The 16245-nt window shown below is 41.4% G+C and overlaps 1 protein-coding gene across 6 annotated transcripts in view; it reads right to left on the bottom strand.

Moving 5' to 3' along the window:
• Positions 1 to 3662: 3662 nt before the first annotated feature.
• The window catches only part of LOC141911508 (uncharacterized), a 39136-nt gene continuing 26553 nt past the window's right edge, over positions 3663 to 16245 (bottom strand). For 3 of the 6 annotated variants that reach the window (XM_074802477.1, XM_074802478.1, XM_074802480.1), the window contains 4 exons: positions 15125 to 15352; positions 9299 to 9598; positions 5929 to 7745; positions 3663 to 4402 (listed from right to left, as the gene is read on the bottom strand). In XM_074802477.1, the coding sequence (XP_074658578.1) occupies positions 4328 to 4402; positions 5929 to 7745; positions 9299 to 9598; positions 15125 to 15352 (2420 nt within the window). In that variant the 3' untranslated portion in view covers positions 3663 to 4327. The remainder of the gene's footprint in view (positions 4403 to 5928; positions 7746 to 9298; positions 9599 to 15124; positions 15353 to 16245) is intronic. The other 3 variants (XM_074802479.1, XM_074802482.1, XM_074802481.1) reach the window with 3 other exon arrangements.

Here is a 16245-nt window from a genome sequence, read left to right as displayed (position 1 = left end):
TGTACAAGGTATTTTCATAGTGGACCCATAGGCGAATGCTCTAATTTTACGTCACAATGGGTTTCATTCTGCCGAAAGAAAATGTATCTCTTCTCCGTTAGCTAGGCCTTATAAACTGTCAGCGCGGAAGAGAGTGAGCCAGGACCAGTTTCAATTCCTTTAATCAGATTAGACGTCCATGATCAGATCCACCCTCTGGTGAAAACAGAATGGACGGATGTTTCGCAAACACGACACTGAGCTATCTGGCCAAGCAGGCGGCCAAGTGGACTAGTCATATTGGTCAGACAGGCTTGCAGGCTTTGTCCCATACTCCTTCGGCAGGTATTCGAACCTGATGGCATCGCTAGACTCTGCTACGACACCATCTTTGTTTGCCAGGGTTTGATTGGCGCCCGGTGAAGCTCACACCAACACAAACCGCCTGGCCGCAAACCTTTGGTCTATTATATTGCCTAAGTTTTCTTGTGCCGACAGGTTGCCGGTAAGCGGCCCCCAGTCTATATATCCAGCCAATCATATGCTATAGCCTTTGGGCAGGGGATGAGGCCGAAAGTGCGTAACCAATCAATGTTCAAGTTCAACGGGCCAATCATTGGAGTAGAACATGTGTCTGAGTGGCAGAGATAAACAAAATCAAAATAACCCATCGAAGCGTAATGGAAACTTCACCAAAAATTCGATTCCGTCTAGTGACGAACGGACGGACGGACGTGAGCGCAATAACCCGTCTCTCTCCATATGGACTTAAGAAAACAAGGCTTGGAAGTCGATGGCACAAACGTTTTATTAATTTCATCTGAATCAGTATAACAACATATAATTCCACGATAGCCAAACGGGCGTGGTTCAGAGTTGAACTTCAACTCGCACCAAACGAAAACCGATCCTACTGAGTCTACAGTTGACGGTATTTGAAAAGCGTCGAAAACTGAAAATTCAATAAAACAAAGGAAATTCTGTAAGTGGGTCGTGCTCTAGCACCCGAAGCACCCTCGCCGGTTCGGCGACTGGTGCGTACACACGTAGTCGTGAAAATAAAAATAAACAATCGTTTTAAACATAATAGAAGAATATCACAGAAATTAAAATCTTATAGATCATAGATTTTACCTAATTTTACCTAAATTGATGAACTGAAAATAGTATACATTCATTTAAGACCGATTGAATTATGCATTTTGCACGTTACAGGGCCACTTTCGTGGTTGATATGCGTCTCCAAAAAAACTATTATTATTATTTTAGTTATTTTCCCTGGGATTTACTGGCTCGATTCATCTATCGGTCACCTTAATATCACTGTGATACGTGTATATATATACAACCAATGGAGGCCGGGGCAGAAAAACAGAAAACATTCCTGAAAATACATCCGTACACGGCGAAACTGAAACAGCCAACCACCGACTGTCCTGTGCACTGGGTTTCCCGTTGCACCGTTTTAGGAAATAGAGATCTGGGGGCAGTTGCACAGGCATAGATATAGCTTTGATTAAAGACCCATCTTAGACCTAATTAAATCAATAGCCAATCTATATACTTGAGACCAATCTTTAGATCTAGTACCACTTTCCGACTTAACCATGCTTTTATAAGCAACTGTGCCCAGGGTCCAATTTCATGAACATATGTAAACTCAAATTGTGGTTACGTTGCAGTCACACGTACACCATTCACATGTTCCCTTCAATAAGGACAAAAAATTCAAACTTAACCGTTTCGAGCATAGACTTTTACATGACCCTAGGGGCCAGTTGCTCTAAAGCGTGGTTAGCTTCAGTTCATAATTGATCATACTAAATTCCCGTTTTTTCATAACAAAAATATATTTTTGGGACGTCTGTAGTTAAAGTTTCCTCCATTCAGAATTGCTCTCAAATCGTGCCAAGCAGTCAGGAAATTATTCGCGGATCTCCAAATAAAGTGGAAGTTAAAATTTCCTGGACGAACAAATGTTGAACCCATCAAATATACGACGATATGTACGCGTAATCTACAAATGCTTTCAACCGAAGTAAATCCACTTCATTCGATCATTAAGAATTCTGCCATAATGCACTCTAGCCGATAATAACTTCCAAAAAAAAACTTTGTGTACCCTAACATTGAAATATAAATACACTGGAATGTTTACAGTATGCCGAGAAAATTTAAATATTCAAATTCATCTCATTTTCATAATCACTGCTAACACAATAATATACATATATATATATATTCATACATATATATATATATATACCTATATATAACTGTATAATAACTATACATATAAATCGTAACATATCTTGCATGTATAATAAACTGATCACAAAATTTCACTGTAATGTGTACGGCAATACAGCGAATGGACACGATTTAAGAAGGACGGTCATTTAATAGCTTCCGTGATAGCGTGATACCAGAAATGATAGCTCAATGGTAGAAACCAGGGCCAGTATCCACATAGTATCAACAGTATCCATAGAGTTAACTCGTTCATTTTCAATGTTTTTACCCTTTCAGTGCGTCTACACCGCAGTGCGGTGTATAAATCGGTGATGGATTTTTCTAGTACACCTCACTGCGGTGTATTGGTGTAATTAGTGATTAGTTTTTATCTCTATTGAAATATGGCAGCACCTGCCAAACATTGTGAAATATTAGTAACTAACAATACACTGCACTGCGGTGTAGACGCACTATATTGGTATTCTCGTTATTCAACACACTAGGTCAGTATTTTTCAAAATCTTCAAACTATCTCCAGCACTATGGGGTATCAATTAGTCAGCACTGAAAGGGTTATGTATAGGGTAAATTTCAACTAAAGAACACTGCGGAACTGGATCCAGAATGTAGTTCATTTCTGGTTATTGAGAATTGAAAATTGTTTCATACATATGCGCATAAACAACCACAAATTAGCACCCTTGTCTTCTAAACGAACTGAATCGCAGTACAAAAAAGGTGGATTCTAATTACAGGCGAACCAGCTATCGCACCAGATGGCGTAACTAGCACCCAGTTTGCATATAACCTTGCGATGTTAAAAACATCGCAAAGTTTTTATTTTTCTCTTTCCGTGTATATTCGTCAATAAAATTATATATTTCCCGCTGGCACATACCGTGGAAATGATAGAAGAGTAATAAAAGCATATTATTTTACTCCGTCAAAATACGTTCAATTCTATACTCGAAACGTTGATTGAATTCTAATGGTAATGTCGAAGAAACTGAAGTATACTAGTAACAACTGGCGACAACTGGTGGATCCTCGCTTGCTACGAGTTAAATCCCTGATTGCCACGGAGGCATTGAAAATTCCCCATTACTCCAGGTTTGTAGGTTAAAAATTCAGCAACCAATAGCAACGCTGGGTAAGAGATGGTAGGACGGACGGTTGGACAATGTAAGTGATTCGCATACAATATATGCAGGCCTAATATTCATCACTTCACAATATAATACATTAAAAAAGTTATAATAATACGAATAAATATCTCTGAATGATCTCAAGCCATTTTACCATGATTATAATATCAATTAATCTCTCCTATTCTAAGTAATATCATCGAATCAAATTTCACGCGACAATCTTCAAACGCATGTACGTACATTTGACAATATCAATGATTACAAATATGATGACAATAATAATAATAATAATAATAATAATAATAACATAATAACAATATATCAACAAATATAATACATGGTTTTGTACACGTTTTTCTGTCCAATATGAAATTTCATTTATCACAATAAATTCTTAGCAGCAAAAATTCAGCTCCAAAAGCGGGTAAAAATCTCACAAACGCCGAGGCCTGCTAAATTGACCATATAGAGCTCTTTGTCTGTCCATATATATGATCTCAGTTGATAAATGTCATAACTTCGGTCAGGAAGCTGGTCTACATCGTAGTTCTACGGCCAGTCTAAGCTCATCTTTGTAGAATATGGCCAATCAAACAAACAAAGACCAGTCTCGAAACAATCAAAGACTTCGTTCTAACGCTTCAGGCCAGTCTATTTTGTCCTGTAACCAATCAGACAACTTAAAGCCGGCCTAAGCTCATTTCGGTTGAATTGCGAAGACCTGTCAAAGCTAATTTCTACAGTCAATCAGACAACTCAAGCCCAGTTAAAGCTCATTATGGTTCTATAGCCGATAACTTCTTTAAACTCAAAGGAGCAGTGTGAGCTCTATTTGGTTCTACAGCAATCCTGTCTGGACTGGTCTAAAAGATGCACAGTCTTTCTATAAATATCAGCTACTACGGAATCTAGATGATTGTACTCAATGTTAAAATATTTACGAAATTGCCCGGTAAACGCAAAGTTCATGAACCATTTTTATCCATAGCAGACGGATACTGGTAGTTCAATGTCGACCATCTTGTTTCTCCAATACTAACCTGAAACGATTAAGAGAAAATAAATAAGAAATCGATCTCTATATCATAGGCATCAACAACCAACCTTTTCATCATCCTTGCTTGCCTGGCAAGCGAGGATCATAACATAAAATATGAACAAGTTCTCTATGTCGAAACTTTCCCTTCGTATGGATTTGGTGAAGGAGTTTGTGAATGATGGTCCATAATTTTGTGAATGAAAATCTAACAGATATTGTTTTTAAATTAGAAAAAAAACAACCTCAATACCCAGAGAATTAGCTTTCAAAACACAAGATAAGATCATGCGATGAACAATGATTTGTTCATCGCATTGTTTTAAGTCCAGGAACCGCAGTACCAGATACTATACTTAGTGGAAAGTTTTCAAAAACAGTGGGATTTACTATACTTGGTGGCAAATTTTCAAAAACAGTCGATCCCTACTGCTTAATCCGGATCATATGGTTCTGATGAAGTAAGTCAAGTTTCAATCATATTTTACAAACATTTACGGTTCATAGTATTTGGATTGGATCAAAATCCAGATTAAACTGAACCGGATTAAGCTTGGATTGAGTGCGCTGTATGATTAATCTGAACAGTTCCACAGACGAGCATGGATTATCAACAAATCACACAGGATCCAGTTCCGCAGGTAAATCTGGCTCTTAACCCTTTCAGTGCTGACTAATTAATACCCCATAGGCTGGAGATAATTTGAAAATTTCTAAAAATGTGTTGAATAACGGGAATACCCCTTTAGTGTGTCTACACCGCGGCGCAGTGTATCCCTAGTTACTAGTATTTCACTATGTTTGACAGGTGCTGCCATTTTTCAAGAGAGGTAATTACTAATAACATCAATACACCGCTGTGCAGTGTACTAGCAATATCTATCACTGATTTATACACCGCATTGCGGTGTAGACACACTGAAAGGGTTAAGTTAGAATTGGTTCATTTTGAACGTGTCAACCCTAGAGTCAGAGAGAACTGCCGAACTGGGTCGAAGAGTCAAATTCAATCAACGCCCACAACTGTGATACTACGTAGCGCAAGAGCGTTATCGGAATAAACATTTTCAAAATGGAATAATATCAACTTAGGCAGAATTTACATTTTTCGACTAATTCCCGAACATCCACCGGTAGCAAAAAGCCACCGACGGTAGGGGGCTTGATAGGCTAGAAACTAGAAACTAATCATGCAAGCGCTGAGGTTAAACTAACTACGGCAATGTCAGAGAGTGATGACGTGCAGTTATCGGTATATACTATTTATGGTTAATTAGAACGAACTCTAACTAATTGGTTATTATCGGTTAATTAGGTTAATTTCAAATGAGCCAAATATTTCTCGAGTTATTACGTATATTAGAATCGGAGTGATAAGTGAGGTTATTAGAAACGTTGCACACGTCATGCTAAGTCGTATAAAGGGCTTACTGTTTATCTATTTTTGGTTGTCGCGCGCACGTTTTTTTAAAAAATGATTCGTTTTCAATCGATTCTGAATTGTCCGACGATATTTTTCGATTGACTCACCGGACGCAGGGCCTGGCGACCTCCGACGCCGCGAATTGACAGCATCAACTCCTCGCGCGGTTCTAATTTGACCGATGTCGTCGCCGGTTGCCTCGCCGGCGCCGCCGCTGCCACGGGTGGAGGCGGCGGAACAAACGACGGCGGACGCTCACTAGGGGGCGTATCGATCACGCGACCGAGCGGCGGTTTTTTAAACGTTCCCGCATCGGCCGTAACCGAGCCGGACGCGGCCGCCGGCCGTCGCAGCAAAAAGTCCTGATTCGACTGAAATTGTTTTTGCAAATTCGCGAATTTATCGCGCAGTTCGCTGAATTGCGACTTCAACTGTTTGTCCTTCGCTTCGGGAGCCTCGAGCGCGAACGTACTCGCGCGGTATCCCTCCGTTTGACTGGATGTTCGATGCACGTTGCGTTCGACGGTCGCGCTCTCCGTGTTGCCAGAGTTTCTCTTTGCGACGAGCAGCGGCGACGCCGATTTTGCTGTCTCTTTCAACACGACGTTGTCGTCGGCTTCTAAAGACGCGACTCGCGGCGCTTTCTGAACCATAACCGAATCGGCGGCGATCGATTTTTTCTCGCGCAATTTCACGTTTTCGACGTCTTCGGATTTTTTCATTGCGGCCGACGCGACGTAATTCTCCGTTCGTCGAGCCGGCATGTTGATCTGCGATATTGATTTATCCTCCATGACAATATCGGTTTCGCTTTCGTTGCGAGGACGGAATTCTAACGCGGCCGTTGTCGCGGGTTTTGGCGCCGCGGGAACTTTGCGGTTCGAATTCAGTTTGCTCTTCAACTTTTCTTCCAGTTCGGATTTAACCGATTGCATTGATGGCGGCGCTACAGGCGGTTTCTCCGTAACCACCGTACGAGTCGAGTAACTTTCGCTTTTGACGATAGGTGGAGTCGGTGGTGGCGTGGGAGTAGTTTCAACCGCGGGACTCTCTTGTCGGGCGCGGGCCTGCTGGGCGGCCAGGTAACTGGGCATCAAATAATCGGGTATCGTATCGTGATAAACGACCTCCTCCTCGAAATACTGGACGACTTCCGATTCGGGATTCCGCCGATCATCTTCATCTGCGGCGGCGTCTGCTGTCTTGCCTAGCAACGCACTTCCTACCTCCGTTGAGACAACTGGTGAGTTGCCTGGCGACGCTTCGGCGGAAATCTCGATTTCGAGACGTATATCAGCGTCGACCGCGTCGTACGATGACGACGAATCGGCGACGACCGGAGTTTCACCGACTGGTATCGGTTCCGGAGTAACCGACACGAGACGCTGGGAATCGATTCGAATTCGCGTCGTTTTCAAATTCTTCTCGTGAATTTCGACATCTGCCTCGTCGGCCGCGACGACCGGACGGAAACGAACGTCTGCGTCGAACGTTTCGTCGTCGTGGTCATCGTCCTCCCCGCCGGGTATCTCGATCCAGCCGTCGTTGTCCGCTGGCATCTCAAAGCCGTCGGTGACGAATTCGGGTGGCGGCGGAAACTCCGTCTGTCCGACTTCGATGAACGATCCGCTTGTTACAGGTGGCGCCGGTAAGTCGGCCGTGTCGTAAATCGAGTCGTCGATTATGACGCTCGATTTGCGTCGCAACATGGCCGCCGATTCCGGCGGCTCGACGTTTCCGTTTATATCGCCGTGACGACTGTCGACTTGTTTGATAATCGTTAACGATCCTGTGTCGGAGTAATGCGAATGTATTTCGTCATCGTCGGACTCGGTTTCGTGCTGCCCCCTATCGGATGGCGGCGAACTCATTTCGAAGCTCATTTGTTTGACGAATTTTCCCATCTCCGTAGTCGGTTCGTAATCTACCAATAAAAGATGGAAAGAATTTCGATTTATTTTCATATTCAGGACTAGATTAAAATTTGAAAAAATAATGAACAAAGATTCAACACTCGAAATAGATGTTAGATTTTTTGTTAGGCTTATGGTACATTTGCGTGCTGCAATGCGCAGTGAAATTTGTGAAACATCGAGGACAGAAAGGGTCCTTTCTACGGATCCTTAGTAACGGCATTCAATTTGGAGGAAACAGTTCAGCTGACCAGTAGACTACTAATGTCTATTTCAACCTGACTTGAGAGCATTCCTGGTGGCCTAGCTCGCTAATTTTTGGTAGTACATACCTGATAAAGGTCTTTATAGGACCAGAAAGGACAGGCAGTTGACCTAAATCATCATTTTTTAATCTATTTGAAACTGTTTTTTGAAGGATATCCAAAAAGTCTTCACTGAAAGGGGTTAAATGAAGAGAAGTGACTCCATGATTTGAAAGTTTAACAATATGTTTCCATGCCTACGTTCCAAACTGCAGTTGGTAGGCATGGAGACATATTGTTAAACTTTCAAATCATGGAGTCTCTTTTCTCTCAGGAACCCCTCTTAATGCAGATTTTGTGGATATCCTTCAATGCAGTTTAAAGTGGATTAAAATACGATATTTTAGGTCAGCTGCCAATCCATTCTGTTCCTAATAAGACTTCTATCAGGTATGCACTACCGAAACTGACTGTGCTAGGCCACCAGGAATGCTCTCAAGTCAGGTTGAAATAGACATTAGGTGTTTGTTTATGTTTTATACTAGACGATCAATCATTTTGTATGTAAGGTAGGAGGTCCTCGGCAATATAGTACGATGCGCATACGCAAGGTAGGACCTTGAAAAAAAGTCCTCTTTTTCGCACACGTTCTTAATGACGGTCCCTGTTGAGCGGAGTCACAGGAGAGGTTTACAACAGTTCGTACTTTTTCAACTGTGCGCGGTAAATAGAAACAGTTGACATGAACCATGAACAGCAATACAGGTTATAGGCCAATATATCAATTTTCACGTCTGTCAATTACAATCCAATGAAAATGTCGCTACAAACTTTCAGTAAGCATTTTCTCAGAGATTATACACGCACTCGCCTTTTCCAAGATTTCCCAATTTTTTGAGAAAATGCTTACTGGGAACTTGAACCGACGGATTTTCATTGAAATGTAGTTGGCTGACGCGAAAACTGATACCTACTTCCGGTAACGAACGTTAGGCCTATAACCTGTATTGCCGACGCGTCTATTAACAACACATATCGTATAAGAAAGCTGTGCGTCGGCCTATAAGAGATAGTTCTAGTTTTACCTATTACTGGCCAACTTCATCATGTTGAAGATTTTTGCCAGGTACGGACTTTTGTTGTTAAATCAGTGAGTCGACGAGCACTGATATGTGTCCTACCTGAATAACATGGTTTCACAAGGATTCGAACCCACGACCTCTCGGTTGAGAGTCAAACACCTTATCCACCATGCCACAGGACAGGATAGAGATAGACAGCTCTGTGAGGTGAGGGGGTTAGGGGGGTGTTTGTGGTACCTGGCTCTAGTGTATCAGCGCTAATATTGCTAGCCGTTCGCGATGCGTCGTTGTTAAGGAGCAGATTTTCAGCTTCGGCGATCACGTCTTCGAACGCCGAATTAACTTCGTCGATTTCGTCGTTCGTTTCGTCGTCCGCATCAACGGCATCGAATTTCGTCCTCGATTTCGTCACCTTGACCTCGGTGAGATACGCGGGCAGCGCCGCATCGACCCGGTCCTGGCGCTCGATCTGGATGTCGGCGGTCTCGACGGCGACGGTTTGCGGGTAGCGAAGCGTTTCGTCGGTGCTGCCATCTTCTGTCGAGGTGAAAAAGCAAGTGGAGCGTTATTAGAATGCGCGTGTGCGTATGCGTACAATGAAATCAACCTGATTCTTGTAAATATGGCCGACATTCCGCATAATCCGCTGAATGCGAATTCGAAAATTTGTTTCCAAAACCGAAAACCCAGGCCCCAGTTTCACAGTCCTTGTAAAGTCTTGACCTGAGAGTGAAATTAGTTCATTTTTGAGACTCCAGAATTGAGAATCGAAATTGGAATTATGAAACCGGCTGTAGTTGTTCGTGAATACTGGAAGACAATCGAACTTTTCGAGTTGAATAAGTTGATCTTTGAGATCTATCTAACCCCTCGGTCAACAATCAATGAATGTCGGTCATCTTTGCTAGCGATGGTGTATAATTACATGCAGGTGCGATAAACTACGAAGTATATATGGTGTGGCACATTCTACGTTAACTCATTCACCTCTATTCTAAATTACTATAATTATCTACTACTGTTCTACGCATGGAATCCTCTAGGGCCGGTTGCTCAAAAGTTTGTTAACATTAATGAGTCGATAAACTTAGCATGTCTTTAAAGTTCCTAATGACATGTTAGGAGATAACCAACTTCTGAGCAACCGACCCCTGATCTATATAAGGAGATAGGACTTCCATTCCCCGTACCCCGGTAGGCGGCGAATTCATCGCCGTTTACAATGAGCCCCCCCCCCCAATATCTCAGCCTGGAGAGACTTATTCTGAACACGGACTGCCTGCTCTACTTGGGAGTAAAACCGCCATCAACATACATATACGAATATTTTAGATCGCTTTAGTGATTACTCAATGAACGGAGAAGGCAAAAGCCGATCAGATTCATGAATAAGTAGATATTCAAATGTAGACAGATTAGTGGATGATAGTACGATAACCACACTCAAACGTGGTGAACGGATAATAAGATAAAAACCCACTATTTACAGATTAAAAGAATTTAAAAACAAGAATTTATTTATTCAATCTAAAATATATATAAGACACGACGTTTCGATCTCACCCTAGAGATCATCGTCACACCTGACGATGATCTCTAGGGTGAGATCTGTAAATAGTGGGTTTTTATCTTATTAGTGGATGACGCATATTTCAGACGAACCCCTGCGTTTTAATCGGGGGTATTCCCACATAATCGTCCATCTCCATGAAATACCCTACAACCTCATAACAAGAACCCATAGAGACCAGCTTGAGATTAATATAGAGTTTGTACTATTTGCAGCCTTTGATTTTCCGTACTTTTTCCATGCCTTTTCCGGGGCCAAATATCGAAATTTCCTAGCTAGCAAATGAGGTATGAGCGTAGAACTCAAGGACCCGGTTTTATAGACCGGTATTACCTTAAACGTGGGGGCTAACTAAATTGAAAATGAATTGATTCAACCCCATGGTTAAAGGTAATGCCACTCCGTAAAACCGGCCCCCGAAGGCAGAAATGAAAGTCTATGAAAAAAAATTCTAGACTTCAGTTACACTAAACCACACAAAATAATTATCAAGACCGCATTTCTAAATTGCCTTATAGCTTTTTCATAGATTCAAACACAAAATTTTCCGAGCCCCGAAAAAGAATTACGAATTTCCGTCATTTTTTCCTGGTTTTCAGGCCAAGTGCTAACTAACTATTTAATAATTGACGAGGTCAAAGAGTCTAGTGTTGGCGGATATCTTTTTTGACACCACGGTAGGAATGCCGAATATTGGCCAGTGTTGTGACGAAACATTGAGAATCCCACTTTCTACGGAAGATGACATACAAGACCAACTTTTCGCAATTTCGACTCATTATGTCGAAATTCGACGTAATGAGTCGAACACGTTTGATAGAACACTATATCCGTGTTGACGCGATGTAGAGAGAATCGCACAATGATAAGAAAAAGTCTGAAAATGTAACTTCGAGATAGTAGTTTATTCAACGTTTCGACTATATCCTAATAGTCATCTTCAGGAATAATGCCTGTATGAATAATGCATTATTCCTGAAGATGACTATTAGGATATAGTCGAAACGTTGAATAAACTACTATCTCGAAGTTACATTTTCAGACTTTTTCTTATCATTGTGCGATTCTATCTACATAATGAGTCGAAATTCGACATAATAACTCGAGATTGTGAAAAAATTATCTTGTATGTCACCTAGGGGCTTCCGTACTTTTCGGACTTCATCTTAGTTTCCCATTTCATTAGTTCGGGATTCTCAGTGTAGGAATGCCTGCGTACATAATGTAAAATATGTTCCCCCTCCTCCCCGCGGGGGTTATAATATAAAGTTAGTAGTACCTGTCTATGAAACCGAGCACCGAATTTAGCAAGGATTTTCTGGATTATAACTTTTTATTAGAAGTAAGAAATAAGTCGCAATACACAAATCTTTAGAAATTACTGTTTTTAGTGAGTGTATACATAGATGATTATTAAAACAGAAAAATATCGAAATTGAACTCACTTTTTTTAAATCGTACAATAATTTCTTGAGATCTTCGACTCATCGGAATTCACTACGGTTCCGTCCAAGAATCATGGTTACTCGTCAAATTTATATAGACCCCCGAATTTCCTGTACATCAGGGGCAGACATGCGTCCATTTTTTTTAAACAGTTTTGTACAACACATTAACCCGCCCTCCGCCCGGCAGGGATTCAAACCTGACTCAGCCACGGCATGAAACCCTATCTCAGTAGCTCGAGTGTGCGGCTACACGTACAGCTTAGATGACGTCATCATTAGCCAATCAGAAATCATGTTTTACTTTATCCTGGGTTTTCCCATTTATAGTTTATCCGTACAATTTACCTCAGTGATTATACAATGGATGATCTGGTCGGTGCCGCAGAGGGAGAGGGAGAGGGTGAGGGAGAGGGAGAGGGAGAGGGAAATTCCAGACCTTGTTGCCCGATTATGACAAATACAGACTTAAAGCCAAATTTTCGAAGCCATATCAATCTTGCATTTCTGCAAAAGTGTCCAGCTGCTTAGGAGCAAGTTGCTGAGCTTAATTCAGGCAAATTGTTCGCTGCTTCAAAGATATAGTTTACCTCAAAGAGTTGAAAGAATCTAAATTGAATTATTGACGACATAAAAGAATAAACAATAAAAAAAAAGAAATAATTCATAAATCATAATTGTCTAAAATATATTCTCCCAGTAACTGATACAAAAGAATCGAAAAGTAACTTTCGTTCTTATTGCAAAACTGAGGGACGTGAAAGTACTAACTTACGTAAGCCCTGGGCGCATCATTTGATTTCTCAAATTCTCGATTTCTCAAATTCTCGGTGAAACAGTATATACGTGTACATTCCCAATGCTACTGAGTTTCCCAATTCTCAATTCGGCGAGATATTCGCAGAATTCCCTGATTTTCAACTCAAGTCCTTCTGGGTTGAAAACCTCACACAGACGCAGCTAAGCTGTTCTATACGGTTTACATGGAAAAAAAGCTTATTCGTAGCTCGTAAGTCCGCGGTTTCCTGACAGATTTCATAACTTGAATACCAGTATTGACTTGACAGTATTGACCCAGGGACAGTTCCACAGCTGAACTCCGACATCAGTTCCACAGTCGTGAGTTAGAGTTAACTCCGAGTTAGAATTAGTTCATTTTCTGCAGTTAAATCTTAACTCAGAACTGCGGAACTGGACCTCGGTATAAACGGTACTCGAATAGGTCTTAACTTTTGGATTTTTGTAGAAATACCGAAGTCTACCGTATATGGATTACTAATTTCGGTGGAAGTGCTCATTTGATCAGTGCGAGGAATAGATAACTTTCTATAAGCTCATAAGACATATAAGTATTAGCTCGTAATATGAATATCACATAGAGAAATAGATAATTACAGGGGCGGATCTGGGAAATTTGGAAGGCCGGGGTTGAAAGGCGCATCTCGGATAAAGCAGCCATGTCATCGGCCATAAGTGCGGTCCCTCCCTCATATTTTTGAAGAAATACACCCAAAAAGACGCATTTTCCGAGAGGATGACTATCAACTTCATCGGTTTCACGACTTCTGTGTCGACGAAATCGGCAACCTCACACGGAAGCGTACCGGTCCCGACCTCAGAGACCATCCCCTAAATCCGCTCCAGAATTACAATTATTTACAGCACATAAATACATATGTAACACTAGGGATGGTGAAAAACATATCGAGCATCCACTTATTTACATACGCTACACATGAAGAAAGGAAGGAAGGTATGGCAGTTATTGAGGAATTGGAAATTTAAAATTTCGTAATCGACGAATGAAATAATTTCTCGAAAAAAAAAAAAACATAGACGATAGTCTATAGATTAGGTATAGATTAGAAATTCATGCTAGGAATTTTTATACATATGATAGATTTTTGGAAAATTTTGAAAATTTGGATAGAAATATCGTTTCGATCAGACTCTTCAAGGATTAAGAACGTAGAATTTCGTCGACAATTTTTTTCGAAATACACGGAGTAACGCGAGGCAAAAAGTCAGCGATGTTTCCCCGATTTAAGCTCGCTATAAACGATTCTTGATAATTCGTCGCCAATTTTCGGAGCAAGCAATTTGGGCAACGTTATCACCTAAATGGCTCATCGAAATTGAGTCTAAGCGTCACCACTCTCTTTAGCCCTGCTGCAATCGCTTCACCAAAACGGAAAACACGTTTTGCACAAAACGCTTTCGTAAAGCGTTTTGACCGCAAACGATAAAACGAAAACACGCAGAAAAACATTTCTCTTGCACCATGGAATCCACGGAGACAACATTAAACTCAGTTATTCGCATCAATTTTTGTAATGTTATCCGATACGTTGTTGCTCGCTGATTGGTTATTCAGTCGTGGATCCAACGCCCACGGACGGAAAAACGTTTTCGGCCTCACAAAACGTTTTTCGCAAATCAAGCAGCGCTTGTTTCGCGAAAAAGGTTTTCTGTTCAGCGTTTTGTGTTCAGCGTTTTGTGTTTTTGCTCCCGCACACGGCATAACAAAAAACATGAAGAAAACGTTTCTTTCATGAGGAAAAAACGTTTTTTCGATCGCGTGTGCGGTGGGCTTTGGATTTTCTTCGTAATCGTTGGTTCTTTCCTCAATCATACAGGGCTGCCAACTTCTCGTAAGTGTTATCAGTAACAAATTGAATTTTTTTCAGTAACATTTCATTGAAATATGAAAAAAAATGTTCAAATTAATCAGTTATCAACAGTAAGTCCATCAGTAACATCTTTCATATTTCTGTATGCATCAAACAAATCGAATCGGTATTTCTTGTTACAGAATAGTAACAAATACTGAAAATCAGGAAAAGTTAGCAGCATAGACGCTGGTTTAGTTTAAACCAGTAGCAGACAGCACAGGCACTGGACGGAGTAAACATCCCTACAATTGCGTAACGGTCGGCCGTCTGCGCTTTTTGCCTCGGCTACGGCCGCTCAGAGGGAAACATAATACCGAACCGGAATCGAAACCGAAAGCTTGAACGATGGGGTAAAAAAATCTTCTCAACTGCCTACCTATACCATCACTATCATCATCATCATCATCGCTATAATCGGGAGGTGGTTCATCCACATGGGAATAACCCACCTCGCTACCGCTAGGGGGCGCCCTACCATTGTTATCCGACACTTCGACACCCGTCGAGACCATGTTCGGCGAAATTACACGCGGCACGTCGTCGGGAGGCGGGCTCTGCGGAGGGGGCGGAGCCACGAATTCGCACGGACGAATCGTTTCGTGTTCTGAAAAATGAATGACAAGTTCTTGTGATAATGAATTCGACATCAAAATACGCATTTCTAAATTCACAATTCATGAATGATTTTATTATCATTTTAACGACAGCTCACGCGAGATCAACCTGCAGCCGCAGACCACACCAAATCCAGAGATTCACCATTGAAGTATGAAACCAGGGGCCGGTTGCTCAAAAGTTGGTTAAAGATAACCGTCGGATAAATACCATAATAACAATGAAATATCAATTGACGCTACGTCAACTATCCCCTGTATAACACTAACCCACTTTTGAGCAACCGTCCCCAGGTGATTACTTCTTGAAAGTTCTGATCAAATTTTTGGTGTTCTGAAAAAATTTCGAGAGGGGAAGTGCGCAACACAGGACGTAAAGAGCGAGCGATCAGTTTTGAAAGCGTTTCGATAAAAATGGCTAATATCTGTTGTTTGTAGTTCATTGTCAATTGTAGTTCATTGTCTCTGGTGTCGCACAGAACTGTGGATGATCGGTTTTTTTCTTAAATTGCGCCGTGATTAAACGGTACAGTACCGAGGAGATGGATTCGGGCTGCAGATTGAGGCCAGCTGAAATAATTTCTAAATAAGGGAATGAAATAGATGCCATCGAAGTTGTCTTTCTACCCGAAAAAACCTACATAGATAAACGTAACATTTTCTCTCTTTCCATATACCGAGTACTATAAGAATCTCCTAAATTCTAAATGTTTGATACCGCGAAGAATCACCGATGGGTATATGAATGGCTGAGGATAATAAATGGGGTGGGGGGCTTCACCACCGGTTGAATTACGTAAGCAGCTGGAAATATAAGAGCGTCCAATTTCTACCCGGCCAGGGCTGAAAGCAGCGTCTAGAACATCGCGGCAAAGATTTGCCC

This window comes from Tubulanus polymorphus, chromosome 10, assembly GCF_964204645.1.
Source record: "Tubulanus polymorphus chromosome 10, tnTubPoly1.2, whole genome shotgun sequence".
NCBI lineage: Eukaryota > Metazoa > Nemertea > Palaeonemertea > Tubulaniformes > Tubulanidae > Tubulanus > Tubulanus polymorphus.
Note: the sequence above shows the minus strand (reverse complement) of the source record. Positions and strands in the feature narration are given on the sequence as shown.